At 40.5% G+C, this 22,046-nt stretch overlaps 1 protein-coding gene across 1 annotated transcript in view; it reads right to left on the bottom strand.

Moving 5' to 3' along the window:
- GRM3 (glutamate metabotropic receptor 3) overlaps window positions 1-22,046 on the bottom strand; it is a 202,523-nt gene continuing 180,477 nt past the window's right edge. Inside the window, exons 3-4 of the mRNA XM_023753813.1 lie at window positions 13,340-13,514; window positions 1-324 (exon numbers count right to left, since the gene is read on the bottom strand). Of these exons, the coding sequence (XP_023609581.1) occupies window positions 251-324; window positions 13,340-13,514 (249 nt within the window). The 3' untranslated portion in view covers window positions 1-250. The remainder of the gene's footprint in view (window positions 325-13,339; window positions 13,515-22,046) is intronic.

The following is a 22,046-nucleotide window of genomic DNA, read 5'->3' on the forward strand; positions in this document are numbered from 1 at the left end:
AATGCTCAGCTCTGTAAACAATGGTTATTTCCATGTTCTGGGGAATCGTTAATAACAGGGGCACGGAAATCAGCCTAAAAAGTTCTAGCACATCACTATATACTGTACAGTCCTCAAAAATAATTTATTGTACTGTTTCTAAAAAAAGGTACTAGGGTTGTTCTTTTGCTCTGTTTCCATAGTCTGGAGCTGCACGCGAGCACTTTAGTCTAACAGTCTAAAAACACGAGAACTGAACCGCAATTCACAATCACAGAGATGAGGTGGTGGAGTCGAGGACTTCACGCCCATTGCACACCGCTGGGACATACGTGCTTGCAGAGGCTGGAAAACAAAGCAGGAGAGGAACTTCAGTGTTAGGCAAGTGGGCAGCATAGGTAACAGCACAAACAATACCAGGCACTCATTATTAAGTTGGAAACGAATGCTAACTTGGTTTTGGAAAATGCTAAATGATTTCATGCTGTGGTAGGTCAACTTTCTAAATGCGTTCTGCTGCAAATTAGTTTTCATCCTGGTAAATACCTCCCTCAATGTCGTACGTCTTGAAGAGAGTTTATCAGCATAATCACTGTTGAAAGAAGCCACTTGTGGGTTTAAAATGAGCTTTGGTAATCTATAAACTGGTTCGAACACTATGTGCAAGATTGAAAGCTCACTGCAATTTTCTTCAAGATAGTCAAATTAATTATGATTTTCAATACCTTAATTAATTTTGTTCTCTCTGGGCAGGGATGGCTCTTACATAGTTCCACGGGTCATCTGTGAACTCCTGCCTGAGAGAGAATGGTTTGCTATATTTTCGTTGTTCAAGTGGATAACCTCAATGAAACCCATAGCAAGGGCTGGTGTCCTGAGCACTTCAGTTTCATAACAGTTCTCCGAAAGGAAGATATTCCTAAGGGATGATGTGCTTGTTAATGACAATAGTGACAAACGGTGTCACGGTGTGAGTCTAACATGTTCTTTCTTTTTATGACACTTAGTTTTTCAAGATACAGTTCATAGCTCTTGTTTTGGAAGTTTTGTTTTTATGAGAAATCTAGCTATAGCTAAGCTCTATTTCACCCTTAATGCTTTTTTTTTTCCTGAATGAGCACAAAAGCAAGGAGCCCCTTTCTTCATGGGATGAAACTATGTAGCCAAAAGAATCAGAGATAATTCTACATTACCTTTCAGAGCTGCTTATGTTCCTTCCCTTGGCCTGTCCATCTGGACATGCTCTGCCTAGAAGGAGCTGATCTTCTTGGCTACCTGACCAAGCCCAGATCAAACTGACCAGTCAGCTGTCCCATTCCTTAAGGGCATATCTCTCAGTTAGTAATCAGACACACAAATGTCATGCTAAAGTGTTCATGCCTGATAGTGGACATAGTCTTGCTCTATAAAATTGCATTTTTCATTGGAATTTCATTAGACATGAAGGAGAAACTAATTATGAAATCTGAGATTACATGGCATTCAGTGGAGGAGCATTAACTGTATTTGTGGCACTGAAGTCTTTCAGCAGGCCCACCACCAGGGAAGCTACAACCTCTCAATTTTGCAATGATTACTTGGCGAGGTAGGTGAGAAAATCTGTGAAGTCAAGTCTGTGTGGCTGCGTAAGGTCACAGCGGAGTCCTGTGACATGCTAACTCTTTTAGAGATGCTTCCCTTTTATCAGTTTTAAGATGACCTTCAGTTTTCTCTATAATATGAGCCCCCTAAAAGCTATAATACCTTTGGGGGGTGGGGAATGGCATGACCTACATTTCCTGAAACATCTGCAACAAAGACATTTTAACACAATGTGTGCCTGATAAGTACTTGATGGATAGTGATAGTGATAATAATTCCAAATGTGAGGGCTTCGCTTTATTCTTTGCAGGGTTTCCTTATATACTTTATCTAATTCTAGCTTCATCAAAGTTGGGTCAGGTAGGAGAAAGAACAAGGTGAAGATCAAACCGCCGTTCACTGGCCACTTAGGAGAGCACGTCTGGCCATTTAATATGTGCTCTTTCTGCAGCTTCTCTGTATCCAACTGTCTACTCGACATTTCCATGTGGATGTTTAATAGCTATTTCAAAATCAAGTGCCAAAGCAGAATGCTTGATTCCTTAACTTGTCCCTGTTTAGTTTTCATCTCCTCAGTGAAGAGTCTCAGGATCCAGCCAATCACCCAAACCAGAAGTCTAACATTATGCCCCCTTCCCTCTTTATCCCTCCCCCGATGCCAAGCCTGAAACCAGATCCAGTCATCTCTCTCTCCACATCCAACTACTTCTAGCTTTGCATCTACCACCCTGGGCCAATCCAGCAATATTTTACTCTTGGCGACTGCACTAGCTGCACCACTGGTATCTCTGCTTCCACTCGGGCTTTCCTGTAATAGATTATCTACACAGCAGTGAGAGTAAGTCGTTTAAAAGTGACTACACACCTCCAATGGCTTCCCTCTGTGCTCTCCTTACTCTGGCTTATAAATCCCAGGGTGATTTCATGACTCTCTGTATTCTCCCAATTCTATGCCCCGCTCCCACCTCCCCCCTGCCCCCCCGCCCTTTTTTTTTTTTGCTCTTGTCCTCAAATAGAGTGTATCTGTTTCTCAGCTGCAGGCCTTTGCAAGTAGCTGTTGCCTCTGCAAGAATGTTTTTTCTTCTCTTAATCACATGCCTGGCTCCTCCTCATCACCCACATCTGAAATGTCACCTCCTGAGAAAGGTTATCATCCGGCCATCTAATCTAAAGTAGCCGACCAGTTACCCTCTGTCACATTACCCAATTTTAAAACTGATTTTGTCTTGCTTTTTTAAAAAATTATTATTAGTGTCTTATACTCTTGACTAGAAACTACACAGGGAACTCTGCTTGTCTTTTTCATGATTTTATCGCTATTGCTGATCACAGAATACACTCTCTATACATATTTTCTGAATGATTGATTAAATGGTTGCATTTCAAAGAAGGTGGGAACCAACGAAAGTTTCAAGAAGGAAATAACCTTTTAACCTGAAGAAATGACCAGCAAAGGTGAGGCCTGCGGGCAGCCTTGTGTGGGGACAGGTGGGCCTTTGTGCTTCCTAAGCCACATGGTGGCATTGCCCATCAGCCACCCTTGCAAAGTGGCTCAGGCCGTCAGCATCCTCTGGCAGGCATGCTGCCTTTGACATTTTGACTAATCTCTTCATCTTTTCCAGGATCAAGTTTTATTACTTCTGTGAAGGGTTTTCATTTTCAGAGATTGAAGAAGTTTGAAGTGTAATGGGGGCGGGTCTAGGAGAACCAGGGACTGGTATGCTAATGCCCCTGTCCGTCTTGGATTAGTCTAATACCCTCTCTCCCTGGATTTTTAAAGACTGTCTCAGAAACCTACTGTGCTATGCCCCATACTATCGTGGAACTGGCACTGCCGTTCTTAAGTGTGCTCTTAGAATCTGCTTGCTCACCGCATTCTAACATCTTAAAATTGGGTGTATTTTGACTAGGTAAGCAGCACATAGAGGGGCTACAAAGGTAATTGCATGGAACATCCTTAAGTTATAGTTTCAAATAACCTTCTAATAGACATCCCGGGGACATCATTATGAGAGTTCACAAAATAACTGAATCATCTACCTGCTTCACAGGGGCCTTAAAGGGAACGGCCTATGTTACAATGTCTAAACTCTTTGAGAGGAAGATAATAGAAACTCAAGGTTTTCTTACAAAGAGTAATAACAGCAAAAACACTCCCCAAACTCTTTCTGCAGCTGTTTCTTCCCTAAGCACATTTTAGTGTATTAAAGGGAATTGTAACTTGCATTTCCCTGCTTCTCTTTTACTGTTTCATCTGTAGCTTTTGCCAGTGTATTTTATTATGTAAAAAAAAAAAATCTCCTTTTTGTACATGCTGCTGAATATAGTAGAGGAAATTACTCTTTTATGAGTCTAGTATCTCAGTTACTTTGTCTTTCATAAATATTTCACATATGTCTCCCATATTAGTCTCTTTAATAGTCCCCCAGGTAGTAAAAGATGTGTAAGGGCCCAGTACTATGTGTGTGTTTGCGGTGAGCTTTTGCTATTATTCTAATGAAATTCTCGTGAGATTTTTAATGGTGTAAGTTAAGCCCATATTCTTAAGTGTGGTTAAGCAGATTTCTGTAATCATCCTTTCTGTCAGAAATAAAGAGGCTGCAGGCTTATTTTTGGCTTTTCTGGGAGTGGGGATTAGTTACTCTAGGCTAAGGTGCTACTTTTTGCTAGTCAAGTTGAAAACTGAAGATAGCTGAAAAAGTGCCACCATTGATCACAAAAGGGCAATTTGCACCCATCAAAAAGCATATTTTGCTTCTCAAACTTGGTAAAGCATTGGAGCAGCCAAGTGGCAGTTTTGTCTCCACTGTGAAATTCATTTCTCTTCCGCCAGTAATGCTTGCGCAGGCCAGGCTTTGGAGAAAATGGTCGTATTTTTTCAGGGAATTAAGCCCTCAATCAATGCTAAACATATTTATTTAATAGATTCTTATGGATGCCAAGTGTTAGTCAATCCAGTGGCTGAGATTTGGTTCCTGAGAATCAGTGTGTTACTGTAACTGTGTAATATATCAGATTTGGAAAAGGAGTAAACAAACATTGAAACAGAGACATTCCACCAGTTTGTTCCCATCTGTTCCATTTCCTTGTTCCTAGTGACCCAATTTTTTCCCCCAGTACGTCAGCTTGTTTAGATATTTTAATGCTATGGTCATAGAAGCCAACTTCTACCAGCTGTTTGTTGCCTTGTTTTCCTGCTTCATCGGTGAACCTGTTTTCTTATTCATCGCCTTAATTTTGCTTGTGCTAGGGCCCCTTGGTCCATTCCAGAAGTTCATCTGCTGATTAACATATGTTAATATCTGGGCAGATGATGACACTACTAGTCCCTGGTTTGGTAGCCTTGCTATGTGTCAGAGATTTTGCCGTGGAAGACACAATCCATTGTTAAGAAATGTGGGCTAGATTCTCAGGGTAATAATCTTAAACTGTTAACAGTGGATTTAAGAGGAAATTATATTCCTATGATGTGGGAGAAAAAAAAATCTACGGACCTAAATGTGGATTTAGGAGTTAAATGCAAAGACTTCTTCATTCAGTGATTCATTTCTTGTGAGACAAGATTCATGGAAAGAGAAAATTTGGCATGTACCTTTTTTATAACCCATGATGTGAGTTAATTGCCTTTTCAACAGAAATTCTACTGATCTTCAACTAAATCCCTCAATCCATTGTTGCCACTTCACACTGTCATGCTTTCTTTCTAATCATGTTCTTTTATTCTCGCCTCCCTCCCTCAAGAAGCACAAACCCACGCTGGATACAAGTAACTTGTAACTGAAAGGACTCAATAATTTTTTGCATTTTTCTTACCTACTCTTAGTTGCCCAACATCTCTGGTTTCTCCTCTTTTCTATCTCAATGTGTTTTCAGGCAGGAATAAGAAACTTACCCTGAGGCTCCAATACCTAATATAAACTATAATGTGCCACTATGCCTAGGGATCAAACTCTGAAGCCAAAAGTGTTAAACTCTAATAAAATAATGTCAGACTCTAGTCCTCCTATCTAGTGGAGCTAATCTTGTTAGCTTCACCGTCAAAGTCCATACAGCATCTGAGCACTTTATTAGCTTTCATTGCTACCACCCTGACTTAAGCCACCAACATCTGGAGTATATAATACTTCCTGCATGATGTCTCTGCTGCTCCCTGTCTTATATTCTGCCCCTACAGATAAAATGATGAAAATGGTGCCTTTAAGGTCAGCTCACTTCTGATGAAACCCTTGTTTATTTTCCCAGTTATTTCAATAGAGAAATAAAAGTCTTTACAATGACCTCCAAAGTCCTACACGGTCTGCTTCCTCTCTGTCCTCATCTCCTGTCACTTTCACCCTTATTCATTTCCCTCTAGCCACATTTGCCTCTGTGATGTACTTCCACTTTAGACCCTACTTTTGCCGTTCCCTCTGCCTGGATTGTCTTTCTCCCAGATATGGATAGACATGTTTCCCTTCTTGCATTTCCTTCATGTCTCAGCTCAAATCTGGCCTGTTTACAGAGAACTTGCCTGGCCACCCTATAAAAAAAGTAACTCTCTTTAACCCCAGGACACCTAATTTGTCTATGCCCCATATTATTTTTGGCACTTCACTGAGCAGCTGATAACAATACGTATTATTGGTTTGTCTGACTGTGCCTACTCTTGCCTGTTAGAATGTAAAGCACCGTGAATGTAAGCTTAGAGCTGTGCCTAGGTCCAAAAGTTTCTTGAATGAATGAGTGAATTATCCATAATTTTTTTTTCATATTTACCTGTTAAGGGTCCCTTTCCTAAAGTCTCTGAATTAACTCCAGGTAGGGAAGATGTTTAAAAAAATTTTTTTCATATGATAGGGATGTTGTGGTATAAGTACATAGGTATCTCCCTTTTTTGGTGTTATTCAGAGAGTTTCACTTACTATGAAAAGGGAGTAGGAAGGAGAAATAGTGTAGCATAAACTGATACTAGATACTGCTTGCTTTCAGATATTCATAATCTAAAGTCAATATATGGGCAGTATTTGATTATATACATAATTCCTTTTTAATTAGCATATCTTCATAGTTCTGATCATGGTACCATGTTCCCAAAGGCATTAATGAATTTGGGGTTACATGGAAATGTATATGACTCTATGACTATAGGTATCTCATACAATATTGAACTCTGGTTTAGGAACCCCCCTTGAGCTACTGAGTTTATGTTACTTTCAAATATATGGGACAGAATGGAAAATGTACAATGTAATTTAGCTCAAGAAAGTGATACTTGCTTTTAAAGAACTATTTAAGTGGAAGAAATTATATTTTTGGTATATACATTTAGCTGGTCACCATCAACAATATTCCTTTGTTTTTTAAAAATCAAATCTCATTTTCCAAGCAGCTTTGTGGGTGGCCCCTCTGGAGAACCACACCTTCTCTGTGCAGCCAGGTAAGGGATCCTTGGGTGTCAATGGGCATGATTTATGTCACTGAACTCCCTGGCATGGGCTTTTGAGAGGAATAAAAGTCTATACTCATGCTATAGAACAAGATGCTGTCACGTGTGGCACTGAAGGAAAAGCTTTTGACTAAAAAAATTGAATTTTCAGATGCTAAGATTCTTATTGTCCTAATGGTCTCTGCCATGAATTTTGTAACTGAGCTGAGGCGGGAAATCCAGAGAGGCCAGAGGAACCACATAGCAGCTTTTGAGAGTTTTATCTTTGACTTCAGTTATCAAATTCCTGAGTGTATCTAATAGATAGGGCCCTGGTTTTCTCATCTAGAAATGTGGTTATTAGAATAAATGATCCATAGCATCTCTTTCAGATCTAGCCTCTGGTCCTTGTTATTAAGGAAGGTGGGCTACATTTGCTTGGGGAAAACCAGCAAAATATTAGAGGTAAAGAGAAAATTATTTCAAGGTTGCAAAAGAGCAGTCGTGAGACAAATGGAAATGTTAAATAGAACACAGGAGGGGTATTAAACATCAATCTGCTAATATATGTAGGGTTACCTATTACAGCTCTCTATTCTCCCATCCTCAGTGAGGAAGGCATGAAAAGGAATGAAATGAGATTCCCAGGAAGGCTGTGGACATGCCTTCCCAAAAGGAAAATGGATTGACATCTTTCAGATTTAGATGCTCTAGATATAGTTAGTCTGGAAGCAGATGGCTTAACTTGCCAAATACTCTAGGTTTCTCATGCATTAGCCACTGAGGATTTATGTCTATAACATCCCTATGCCTACAACAGGGAGGCCATCATTCAGTCTATGCTGCATAATAACTTGCTAATTTGCCTGGCCATGGAGCACATGGTGTCATTCTGGGACTCCCTGACCTGTAAAGGGTACTATGCTGCTTTCCTGGACTTGCACTATAGAGAAGAAATTTGGGTGTTGCCTGCTACTTTATTCTGTTATTAAAAAAATCATATTTGATCTTGAAAATGGCTTGCCCTCTCCTGATTGGGGTATCTTCAAAGGTTTGGCCATTGATACGTGCAAAGTGTGTCCTCAGCTGCTTGCTTTCTGCTGCAATAGCTCTGTGGGAAAATGTGCTGTGACTAAAAGACTGTTCACTTGACCTTTCTATACTACTGATTCCTTCTTATAATGTGAAAATGCTTTGTAATAAAGAATCAATTAATTGAACAGCTCACACATTGCCCCCTAGACAAGTGCCCTTCTGCACAAGGTTTTGGCAGAGGAAATCAATCTCCACATGCCCATGGCTCCTCAGGGACTCAAACCTGGGCAGCATTACAGCAGAAGCCTCTTGGCTGAACTTAATGGTAATGACATGCATGTATCTGAATGATCACCATAAGCAAGAGAAACACACATCCCCGTAGGAAAAGTCTGTGCACATAATGGCTCTGAAGATGATCGGGCACACTCCATTTCTCACCTCTCTCTCCCCAGGCTATGCCTTTGCAAACCCATATTAGTGACAACAATGTCCTGACCTGCATGAGTCCTATAAGGGTTTTATGCTGTGTAACTTCACATGCACACCCAGTTTTTACCTTCAAAATTAGTGCAGTTCTACTTACATTCGCAGCATCCCTTCTTGATTGCCTGTCTGTGGGAACCAGCTCCTGCAAGCCCCTTTGCTTCTATAGCTGAACAAAATAAAGAATGACCTCTTTTCTTTCTCATCCAAATACAAAGAAAGTTTGCTTATGTGAGTGGGTGTGAGAGCAGCAGATAAGCATGAGTTAGGACTTTTGGGTCTCTGAGTACTGGTCTTGAAAAGAGCATTCTCAGTTTCACTAAATGTTTTCTGAGTGGCCAGGTGCTTCTGTGACATAAATGCCTTCTCTGGAGGGTTCTGGAGAGAGCTGGGGAAAAAACTGCACAGGGAAGTGGCCACTGGCGTCACAAATACCTCCCCCTCTCCGAACCTGTGCCTGTATCCTCTTTGAGGGTCATCTAAGAGGCCTTCCCTGCTCTGCACCGATACCAGTGGATAAAGTAGACAGGATAGTGTAGACTGAGGTTCTCAAAATGTACTCCTTGGATCACTTCCATTGAACCAGCAGGGGTGTCTTTTGCTCCAGACCACATGAATCAGAATAGCTATGGGTGGGGCTTGAGAATCTCTACTTCAAAGAGTTGTCCTTTTTTGTACACAAATATTGGGAATTATTGGCCCAAAGGTATACTTAATGGAGAAAAGTTAATGTTTCCTTTATATTTATTATTCTGACTCCCACTGTGTATTGTTAATAGCACACAAGTAAAATTGGTCTTTTTTACACCTAGCAGTATTCAAATATTTCTCATATGGTGAGTTTTCTGAGATGGCCTTAAGCATGCTCTTTCTTTCATGCCTGCTTCTGAGTTTGGTCATGCTTTGCCATCTCCCTGGAGCTACTGCTCAGCTTTAAAAATCCAATACCAATACTCTTTCTGCTATCACCCATCTTAGGGGTTTTCAGAGAGCGCACCTAGGCTCCAAGGTCATGTGGTATTTCTGCTACTCTCTTGCCAGAGAATTAACTGGGAATTAATATGGCTACACCTTCAGTCTAGGTGTATCATGTTGCTATAATCTCTGGTAAGAGGGCAGTACTGATTAATTTAGGACTTGGAGAGTGTTTCATGACAAAACTGGCCACAAATTCTTTGAGAGCTGGGGTCCCCTTAAATCTGGACAGGCACTGTCATGCTCTCTACAATCCCACGTGGTGAGGCATCCCGCCAAAGCGCCAAGCGTCAGAGTGAAACCACTGTGGACCCTGCAGATCAGTTCAGTCTGAGGTGATACTGCAGAAGGACTCCAGTCAAGGCCTCATGGAGCATAATAACTGCTCAGCCAAGTCTTGCCTGAATTCCTGACCCACAGAATCATGAGACACAATAAAAGGGTTGTTGTTATGTCACTAAATTTGGGGGCTGTTTTCTCTGTGAGAATAGATAACTAGTGTGTGTGTGTGTGTGTGTGTGTGTGTGTGTGTGTGTGTTTCATTTTTACCTCTGGAGGGAGTTAAACAACCAGCAGCAATATTGGTAACAATAAGTTAACACAATAAAATGCCTGCATAATAATTGCCAGAAGAACATACTAGTAAATTATGTACAACCTAATAAAGCATATGCTTTACCGGATGAATTTAGAGAAGTTTAAGGATTTTTCTTTTTTTCTTTTTTTTTTTTTAAATATATTTTATTTATTTTTTTACAGAGAGGAAGGGAGAGAGATAGAGAGTTAGAAACATCGATCAGCTGCCTCCTGCACATCTCCTACTGGGGATGTGCCCACAACCCAGGTACATGCCCTTGACCGGAATCGAACCTGGGACCTTTCAGTCCGCAGGCCGACGCTCTATCCACTGAGCCAAACCGGTTTTGGCTTAAGGATTTTTCTTGATTTATAAAACAACTTACTTCCCAGGATTTAGAAGGGAAACGGGTATAAGTTGTGCTGGATATGCAATGGAGGAAACAGGCACTGAGATATTAAACCAGTTGCTAAAAGATTCATCACAGCTGGTCAGTAACATGTTCACATGCAGAACTAGATCTCAAAGACCAGTGGCTGTCATACTTCTTTGACTGCAATTCACAGCAATAAGTGTTTTTACTTGGACCTGGTACACATCCATAAACTCTGGAGCAAATGTCCTGAAATATTACTTACCCTTTTTACATATAATGCACTCTAGGAGATTTATTCTATTCTCTTTCATAAAATGCTAGTCAAATATACTGAATACATTTCATGACCCATTAATGGGTTACATTCTACAGCATCACGGGACCAGGGGTTCACCACTGTCGTTCACAGGTGTTTAGAAATGTCTGGTGGATAGAAGGTACCCAAACATTTAATTAATGAATTTAATGAAAACAGTTCCAAATTATTAAAATGGGAAAGTTTCAATCACAAGTGTGGAAAGCCAGTGTCAACTCATGAATCATTTTATATCTTTGCGCATAACTTCTATTCTTTATTTCTTCACCTGTAAAATATAACTCTGATATCTAGTACTCATGGGACAAAATGAGCCCACAAATAGAAAACTATTTTGAATTAAAGATATAAAATTACAAATAAGAGATAAATTACTCAGTACTTTGAGAAGTCTAGAGCTATCACATAAATACTTCCCTTGTTACTTTAATATCACTTCACTAATTTGTATTAATTAGAGGAAAGTTGCTGAAAATGAGGTCTAAATTTAGACTTTTAAAAATAAAGATTTATTTAAAATTTTATTGAGTAACAATGCAGTCATAAAATGTTGGTCTAGGCCGATGCCCACCTGAAGTATTAATTGGGCTACTAGCAGATTCACATACTGAGTAAAGCTTAAGTCCATTACAGTCGAAGTTCATTGTTTTAGTGTACGTGAATATTTCTGAAATCGTGAAGAAAGACTTGATTGGGTAAAGTTCCCTTGTTATCCCTTCAAGGATTTATTAATTCCTGGTGTATGTACTACAAAATGCTACCATTTCAAAATTAACTGAGGTTTGGATGTATGATATTTTGAACCATGTCTGTGGAAGATTTATGGACTTTGTTAAATTGCTCAAATAATGACCAAGAGCTCTGAGCTAGCAACAAGATTATTTTTACCAGGCGTAAGTCTTGCTATACAGTCTCAGGTAACCTTCCTTTCATTCTCCCTGTAGAGCCTACCAAGTGCCTAGCCTCATAGGAACTTTCCCAGCTTGTATTCTAGGTGAAGTAGCATGATACAACAATTGGGTGCACCGGCTTTGAAATCAGAGAAACTGACTTTAAATTCTGGTTCTGTCACTTTCCATATGTGTGACTCTGGGTAAGTTTATTTATCTCAAAGAGTTGTGAGTGTGCTAGGAGATACAGTACACAAGTACACGTATGAAGTATTTAACGCAATGCTGAGCACATAGAAAACACTCAATAGATGATAGTTCCTGTGAGGTGTTGTTATTGTTAATTGTTGTCAGTTCTTTCTTGTTTGCTCAAGACATAAGCAGGTTTTTCTAATATCCAAAGAAAATTACTTCACAAGTTTTATCATGTTCTGGGACTCAATCATGTGGTACCAAGAAATGTAGCTGAAAAGAGAGTAATGTCTCCACCCCTATTGCAGCTCTCAACCACAAAGTGCTGTACGCAGGGCATCACTGAATATGTGTTATCAGCCATTGGTTTTCTCTTTGTTTGCTGGGGGAAGGGCTTCCCTCTTCAATTGTATACTTTCTTGGAGAAACTGGGGCACTAATGCAATTGCTCACTCTGTGATGCTGAGCTATTTTGAAATATCCTTTCTAATTGACTTGAGGCAAAATTGTGAAGTAGTCATTTGTCTCTGTCACTCCAGTCCTCCTTCCTCCTCTCTGGACTCCACTCCTTCCTCTTCATCCTTCTGTCAGTGAGTGTCTCCTACTTTATATCATAGATGAGCTGAAAATGACTTAAAAAGTGGTCCCCTTTGGGTACATTTGTGCTTTAGAGGATGCTAAAGAATTAAGCAAATGATTCTCTAAGGATAGTGTTTCAGATATTTGCAGGTCAGTTGGAGAGAAGTTTGGACTGGAGAGTTATCTTGGTAAACCTTCCGTCCAAACTCCCTTCTCAGCTAGTTCTCAGCTGAAAAAAACATCATCATTGAAATAGAGGAAAATCGATTCCAGCATTTTCCAAGGTGTGTTCCATGGGAGGTTAGTTGGTTTAACTATTATCAAATACTTTTAAGAGACTCCGTAAATAACAACATTAAAAGGCTTCCTTGCTGTAGAGATTCTCAAAACCTTTAACATACTCAGGTTAACAGAGGTACTTTGAACTTCCAAGGGTACATTTAGGATGCAGCATTTTCCCTCTTATTTGATTGTTTATCTCCCTCTTTTAATTTTTCATGAAGCAACTTCATTTATGTGACACAGGACATACTTTACAGAGCACCGATCTAGTTCAGCTCTCTAGGACAATGAGTAAACTGAGACAGGGAGCAATAAAGTGAAGTGCTCAAGGTTGCCTACTGAACTGGTTGCAGTCAGGACTAAAGACCAGGCTCACTGACTCCACAACATGGTCAAAAATCCTACTTGCAGCTACAGATGTAATATCTGTCTTCCCTGCTGGATTGTGTGTACTGCCAAAACAGGAACTTTCACTCTTCTGCTCATCACTGGGTCCATAGCACCTAGCACAGCACCTGGCACCCAGCGGTTGAACCAGTACTTATTATAATTGAATTGAGATTGTTCATGGGGACAGACATGTGCTGTCTGTTCCTATCCATTGCTTCCCCTCCCAGCCTGCTCCCTACTACAGCGCTGTGTATGAAGGGGTGAGTTCCATACTTACACTGAGAATATGTGGTCCCAGTTCCGCTGACACTGAACCTGTTGAGGTGCAGTCTGTGTGTGACCACATTCTTCTGGGGTTGGAACAGCACGATGTGCACCTTGGGTGCAAACAAACAGCCCAGGACCACGAAGCCGCTTAGGCTAACGGATATGCACATGGTTGTCGTCTGCACCTGTAAGAATAAGTTGCCTGGTTAAGCGTCTGGCTGTAAATACAATCAGGGGGCCAACTAAAAAGAGCGCTGAAAAATGACCAAATTTAAAAATCTCGAATCACCCACAGTTCTGTTCTTATTACAGACAAACCATATAAATATAAATATATTAAATCTTCCAAGTTTGAGATGTTCATGGAAACATTGCTTAGGATTTGTAAGCACACACTATCTGTGTTAGGTGCTTCTGAATGCTTGCCAAGACTTCACATTGATTTTCATGTCTTGCTTGTTTTTCCTTTATATATGTATAAAGATATTTCTGCAGGATCACGGAATTCAGAATCTTAAATAGTAAAAATTCCAATAGTCAATGATAAACTGACCAGCTTGCTGATGGTGTCAATCAGCTTGACTTATTTTAAGCTTCACTATATTAGGAACAACAAATTTGGGCCTTTTGCATTTTTCTACCTCTCTCTTGCTGGGAGCTCTTCCTATTAGTTAGTGGCTTTCCTAGTCAATATTGGGGGACACTGTCAACATTCTTCCAAGGTACCTATTCTTTTAATTACTTCACTGGCATCTCTCTGGAATTTTGATACATCATGCACTCCCTGTTCAATTTTTTTGTTCTCTAGGCTTCTATATGCCCATCCTTGACAGATGATTTTCACTTTCTCCCTCTTTGCTTCCCCTGAAAATATACCTCAGAACTAGGTTTTAGCATCTCTTCTTTTCATGCTCTCCTTCTTCATCTTCTCTGATTTCATCATTTGTTCTGGCTTTAGCTTCCATAGGGTTTTTGAAAAATCCCAAACTAGATTCTACATATTTTATCAGTTTTTATACGGAAAAATAGAAATTAATTATTTCTTATATAAGTTTCTACTCAGAGTAGCTATAGTAAATCCTGGAGTAATTTTAGATTTCTTTTTCATTCCTCCCCGCCCCCTCCAGACAATGCTATTATCGGATAGCATAATTCCTTATGACTTAAAGTTTCCAACTTTCTTCTTTAATAAAAGAAAGCCGAATACTGAATAATTATCTGGAGAAGCCACATACTTTTAGAAGGCTTCATTCTGTTTTAATAAAGAAAAAAACCCAGGTTACATTTGTAGCATAATTCTTCAGACTCTAGTTTTACTTTAAAGGATGCAAACATAATCCACTCTCAGTATCTTAAAGCACTCGTCTCCCTTAACTAGTCCAGTGACCTCCAACTTGGCCCCAAATTGCGAGCTCTTTTCTCTTTTGTCAACTCTACAGAAAAGAATTCACCGTCTAATTCCATGATGTAAAAGCCTTGATAAATAATATCTGTGTTATTTACAGTGAGTTCAATTCCTGGCATGATTTGATTTTTTACATATATGTATAATATCATATTAGAACTGCACTCTTCCTGCCTTGGTTTTGACTTTGGAGCCAATATGAGAGAGAACAGATATCACAGTAAGGGTGAAATGAATTCAAATGTGCAAATTTGCAAGCATTTCTATAACTTTGAAACTCCTGATACACATTAAGACGTTATAAGGAGAGAAGAAAAGAGGCTTTCATGAGGAGAATATCCTGGAAAAAGCTGTGCTGTGTCCTGTACCCTCCAATCCCTTAGAGGGCTGTGCCTCTCTCCTCACTTAAATTCTAGAGAGCAGTGCTTCACTGGCCATTCTCAGAAGGGTTGAGGTTTTCTGCAGGAGGAGAATGCCCTGGCATGGGGCCTGATTCCCATCATGGAAATCTAGAAGGTGAGCAGAGGCTAATTACTCTGTGGCAGAGCACAGGCACTTGCTACTGTACTGAAATAGTCCTTTACAAATTCATCACAGCAAAGGATTTGTGAGTGGAATGCATGGACAAGACAGGCCATGCTATAAAGAGTCACCATGAGTAGCCTTGCTCACATGGAACAGCCTGGAGTCTTCACAGAGAGAAGTTGGAGGGGCACATGTATAGCTGGGTGTCCTGGGACTGAGCCAGGAGCCACAAGAGGAAACTCAGAATAGAGAATTGCCAGCCAGCTCACTCAAGGTTCTGCAGGAGGGAAGGGCCGGTGGGAGACTTCTGAAGATCACATGAAAACACCCTTTAATCATCTCCCAGGTATTCTGAGGACGTGTCTTTAACTACCGTGGACCTAGAGATCATAGAGCCATCCAGCCACATAGGAACTGTCCTACTTCTCCCTTATTCCTCTTTAACCAGGCCTGAAAGGGAAATAGCGACTGGTGGATTGGGGAGTGTGAGCAGGAGAAAGGAGAAGCCAACCACTGGAGGCTCTCAGCCCGAGGCAGACCAGACCTCAGGAGAAATGAGATTTAATGGTAAGTTAAGATATGGTTTTGATAATTACATAGAACTAGGCATTCATTCATTGCTCCATCCCCAGCACCAAAATGGTACTCCATATGGTGACACTCAGTGTTTGAATGTGTCCATTGGACTTCATGCAGGGTTAGGGATGATTGTTCTCAGAAAATACTAAAGGAAAAATTGCATTTTGGTCCTAGTTTATGCAGCAAATAATTCAATATACCTGTTTTAAATCTGACATCTTTTAATATTTTTACAAAGGCTAGGTATTAGCCTTATAGTTTTAGTTGTCCAGTTTCTTCAATAAGTCACACTAGTAAAAGCCTGTATTAATGTATAATTCTGTGTTTTGTTTCTTTGTTTACTCCAGGCTGCTCTGTTTTCACCTTCCTCAAACTCCTAGCAACACTTGAGTTGGTTAATCTCTTCCTTCTTTTTGGTTTCCTGGATACATCCTTCCCTCACTGACTGGTCCTTGTCTTATTTGTCTTGAATTTTTCTCTCCTACCTGAACTTTAAGTGCTGGAGTGTCCTATACCCCAGTTTTGGACTCCCCTCTTCACCTTCTCATCCATTTCCATGGCTTAAGTACCTCCTACGTTGATGATGTTCAGGTATTTATTACTGGATTCAACCTTTCTTCTGGGCATCCAGACTTATGTATCTAACTTACATCTTGGCATATTGTTTTGGATATATAGTAGACATATCAGAATTAATCTGCAAGAAAAACTTGATTCATTCCCCCAAGTGTCTCCATTTGAGTAACTGGCTTCCAATGTACAAACCAAAAACCTGGGAGTCATCCTTGATTTTGCCATTTCCTTTACGCCCACACATCCAATCCAATAGCAAGTTCTGTTGTTTCTTTCAGAAGGTATTTCTTTATGTTCTTTTGTGCTTCTACATGTCTTTCAAGAAGAGACCCTACTCTCTTTGTTTGGGACTTTCTTTTCAAGGATATTTGTACAGCAAATAGCCTTAGAAAATTCAGTGTCTACCTGTGGAGCAAAGAGCCAGAATATCATCTATATATATATAAAAGTCTAAGCAACTGACTGTTGGACCGTTCGACCGGTAGCTATGATGCACACTGACCACCAGGGGGAAGATGCTCAACACACAGGCATGGAAACATGGAACAGACTGATGAATCTCAGAGGGATGGGGGAAGTGGGGAGGATGGGAAGAGATTAACCAAAGATCTTATATGCATACTAGAGGCCCGGTGCACGAATTTGTGCACCAGTGGGGTCTCTTGGCCTGGTCTGCGGGGCTTGGGACAAAACCAGCAGTCCAACATCCCAGAGGGGTCCCGGATTGTGAGAGGGCACAGGCCAGGCCCCCACCAGTGCATGAATCCCTGCACCGGTCCTCTAGTCCCTTATAAAATATCCAGGTTTCCTAACGTCCCAGTTCCTTCCTTGTAATGCAACCACTGACTGTGCAGCCATAACCCTGCCCAGTCTGCATGGCTTGGGGAAGTGGAACTTAGGAAACCAGAGCCAGTGCTGACACCCTGGCTGTTGTTATTGCTTTGAGTCACAAAGCTTTTTTTGGCAGCATCAACAAAACTGTGTCAGGCTAACATGTTACCTTGTAAGTATAGTAGAATCTCAGACTCTGCCGTCTTTGACAGTTTTGGCAATGAGACTGGAATGGTTTTTTCAAAGATGAAGTATGAGGGCCTTATGGGCTGATGAATAGGATTTGAGAAAAGTCCATGGGAATCAGTAGCAAGTATGTGGACCAAATTGAATAGTAATCACCTACTCAATAAATAGTGATTCACCTTATTGCCTATTAATGAGGAAGGTTTGGGAAGGGGGCTGTGGGCTGAGTAACAGAGGTAGATTCAGATAGGGTTAGCTGGACTTGTGCTGTATTGTTGCTCACGTTCCTCTGTGGGTGGGAGTAGAGTGGGGTGAATTTCCAATCTGATTCAGGTCTGCCCAATTCTAATAACTAGTACTAAATTTTTTCCTGGTGGGCAGAGAGTTGTGCTTCCTTTCACATAAAAGGTGAAGAGACATACACCTACACTGAGCATGAAAAGAGGGCCCTTCAGAGAAGGCAGAAACCAGGTGAATTGTTTGAACTTTGGCTGGTTCCCTTTGGAACATGACGGGGCAGGGTGCATAGTGCTTATTAAGGAAGAATGACAGCAGCTGAGCTCTCTTAGTGCTTGTCCCCCGCTGAGGTCTCTCATGCCAAATTTAGATCCATTGCACCGAGGTCTCTCATGCCAAATTTAGATTCATTGCAAGATGACAAGGTCTCAGTTGTTTTATTTTGTAGCAGAACCTGGCTGCAAAAAAGAAGCTTCAGTGCTGTCTGTGAGATTTCTCTGAGATAAAAAAAAATGCTCAAAAGGCACAGATAATGCATTCACTAATATTTGGACTCTTACTGACCTGGATTAGGTTTAAAATACTGACAGAGTGCTGCACTAAAGAATGAGAAACGGACGCAGAGAAATGTAGGTAAATTCTTGCATTCAGCTGCAGCACAGGTAAACTTCCCTAGCCCTTACATGAAACCAGGCATGACCTTAAAATATGTTATCAGGAGGAGACAGCCAATGCCCTGGATTAAGATGGACTCCTTCAAGAAAGTTGCTGCTGTGCCAGTCAAGGCCAAGTTAGCTGAAATGCACAAAGCATGTGCCCAGGCAGAAAGCATCTGGCTCTGACTTCTGAGTCAAGGGGTCCTCAAAATTGAGATGAATAGTGACACTAATGGTGATCTTGCCATCCAGTTTAGGGTTGCGGATGCTTAGAAACACCAAACCTCATTTGGTTGAGCCATGAGTAATTAGTCACTGCTTAAGTCTGAAAGCCCATGTGCCTTGCTTATTGGTACAGGACTGCTCTCTCCTTCCATACTGCCTGGTTCCTCCATGCTCCATATGCTAAAGGATAGGGCCACGGTCTCCCCATTCCCAAGGGTGGCTGAAGTCCATACGCACCAGCCCTAGTATGCTGGGCAGGGAAGAACGCCAATTTTTATGCTCTGTTAGTGACAAAAGTCACCATCCTACACAGAGCTGTTAGGGGAAAGGTAGTACTGTGGCTAGAATGAGACAAGTGAGATGCAGATTTAAGGGGGTACCAAAAACTCAGTAATCAAGACAAATATTTTATTGCAATATTTTTAAAAATAAGACTTCATACTGGAAACCCATGATGAAGATAGCACTGGCATTTCAGTAAGGGCAGGATCAGTAATCTCGCTGTGCTGTGACATATTTAATCTTAAGGCAAAAAGAATAATTAGTAATACTGGCCCTCTCCTGATCACTGCCTATGCAGGTGTCACCTAGCCCGCTTTGCATTGCTACTAGAAATTGGGACTTGGTGAACCTACTACTTGTTGACACTTTGGTTACAGTGATGGCTGTGAGTAATAAGTCCTTTGTGAATCAGGAGTTACGTTTTGTCCCAGCATCCCTGAAACTGTGGCGGGCTAGCTTGTTAGATGGCAAGATGGGTAGAAACCCTTCACCATTCTTGGCAGGTTCTCTCTCCATTTTTAACATCCTACCATCAACTCTGACTGGAGCACCTACCACAGCCACCTAACCAGTCTCCCCACTCCTGCCTTTGATTTCTGTCATATTCAGTGTCTTTAGAAACTTGATTTTTCCCCTAAAATGTGAGATATTAAACTATTCTTCTTAAAATATTTCAATGGTTTCTTTTTTCATATAGAATGAAATCTGTGCTTTTTGTGATAGCCTATGAAGTCCAACATGATCTAGCTCCCCTGCCTACATCTCTTATAAAATCACTCTTCTATTTGCTTTTTAAAGTGGGGCCATACATACTTTTCTCTTTTAAGACATTTTTGCCTAGAAGTGTTTGTACTTGCTATTTCTTCTGTCTAGCACATAGAATTCTCATGCCTGGCTCTTTCCCATCCTCCAGTGGAGTATTATGAAATGGGCACTAGTAGGGGTGGCAAATATTTTTTAAAAGAATTTGAGATTCAATATATATGTTTTTAAATCTTCAAAATAGTCAACATGGGAAAATCAGAATTTCTCTGTAAGTATTTGAACCTTGTCAAAATTCTGGAACCACCTCTGGAACCACAACTGTAGGTAAAGTGCTTCAGTGGTCCCAACCCCAATAACAATGCAATGTCTGGATACTCAAAGGATGGCCCCTCATCTAGCAGCATCTCCATCACCTGGGAGCTTGCTAGAAATTCAGACTCTTGGGCCCCATCCCTTCTTATTTGTTCAAGATCCCCAGGTGAGTTAAATGCACATTAAGTTGGAGAAACTCTGAGGTAGCATAGCTCCTCTTCTTTCCATCATAACACTTACCCCTGCATGAGTTATCCTGCACTTTCATTCATTCATTCTTTACTCTCTCTCTCTTCCTCCCCTAGACTATAAGTTAAAAAGAGGAGGGACTTGCCTATGTTGATAGCTTGTATCTCCAAGGCCCATAATAAGTGCTCAAATATATTTGGAAGACATAAGTGAACAAAACACTTAGTAGTTACCATTAATGAATTCCTTTATGGGTAAACTTTCCACCTAAACATGGCCTCGTTTTTATTTACACCATTTATACTATGTATTGGATCCTTGATGGCTCAGTTTGATTCTCACACTCTCTGGAATGGTTTTATTGTAGTACAGAAGGAGAAGAAGATGGCCTGGATATTTCTCAAAGATCCTTTGAATTTTCTTATTTTTACCCAACTTTTTACTTGCTTTGTTTTGGATGCCTGTAATGCCTTCAATTAGTTTTGGTTGTTCTAGGCTCTGCTCTTTCAAATCCAGCCTCCCTATTAAGGATTGACAAGCTTGTGGTATAATGTGGAAGGCAGGCATTTGGGTCTGAAAAACATGTTCTACTATTTCCTAACTGCGCCACCTGGGAAATTAATTATCCTCTGAGTCTGTTTATTAATCTTTTCAGTGGATAATAACACTTGCTTTCCAGGGTGCTAATGAGGATCGTAGGCTCATGTATGCAAAGCATCTCACAGAGTGAGCTCTCAGAGTCCATCAGGAAAGGTCCATTCCTCTTACTTTTTACATCATGTCACCTTTTGCCTGAGCAAACAACCCAACCAAAAGAAAACAAGAAAATTTAAAAAATTGTGAGAACTCAAAGCCCTTAAACACTATTTAAATGAATTCCTCTGCCTGGTATAATCTGACCAAGTTGCTAATTTCCATTAGTTTCTCACTAGACCCCACCCCTAAGCCATATTCCACTTGAGTATGACCAATATTGCTGTATCCTGCTTGGTTCATTTCTGTCTCACCTCAAGAATATTCCCTATATTCTCCAACTACCATAATTGCACTTGCTCACCAAGGTACAGGGTGAAATCCCACCTCTTCAAGGAATATTCCAGGAAAGACCAAGCTTTTACTGATATAACTTTTTTTTGAAACTCATAGACATTTAAGAGATTATATCACCAATTTAATTATAAACTCTTCTGTGTTAATCCTGAATTCTTTCATGCTAGTTATTTTTTTCCTCAGCTGGGATATGAGATTTTTAAGATTGGAATCATGGTTTATATTTATTTATAACTCACAATGGGTGGCAAAGTACTGAGTCATAAACCCTGAAGACTGTTTGATGTCCAAATGCATTGTAGCTGCCTTTAAATTATTAGGTACTTTTCTAATGCTGCTGATTCTATCTGAGCCACATGGTTTCCCTCTGGGAAATTTTAAATCTCAGTCTTGTTCTGCAATTCCTAGAACAAGGGTCCCAAGTTCTGATGCTTATAGGGTCCATGCAGATTCATAAGGGAAGTGAGCTGGGAATAAGAATTCAGGGATTGGTGGGAGTGAGGGCAACAGGAGTGAGAGTGTCCTGTCTAGAGGCATAGGCACCACTCCATTCTGGCTGTTGCCTGTAGGAATTTGAGTCCACATGTTTTACTTTGATAGGAGAAGCCAGGATTGTGGATATTTACATAAAATTTCTCAATTTTCTAACTTTGAAAAATATTTCAAAGTATTTCAAAAGAGTGCAGGCCAAACTAAAGCTATCTGTGCAACAAGAACATGTGCCCTAGCCGGTTTGGCTCAGTGGATAGAGTGCCAGTCTGCGGACTGAAGGGTCCCTGGTTTTGCAGGAGGTAGCTGATCAATGATTCTCTCTCATCATTGATGTTTCTATCTCTCTTTCCATCTCCCTTCCTCTCTGAAATCAATATATATATATATATATATATATATATATATATATA

The sequence above is a fragment of the Myotis lucifugus genome, unplaced genomic scaffold, assembly GCF_000147115.1.
Source record: "Myotis lucifugus unplaced genomic scaffold, Myoluc2.0 scaffold_51, whole genome shotgun sequence".
Lineage (NCBI taxonomy): Eukaryota > Metazoa > Chordata > Mammalia > Chiroptera > Vespertilionidae > Myotis > Myotis lucifugus.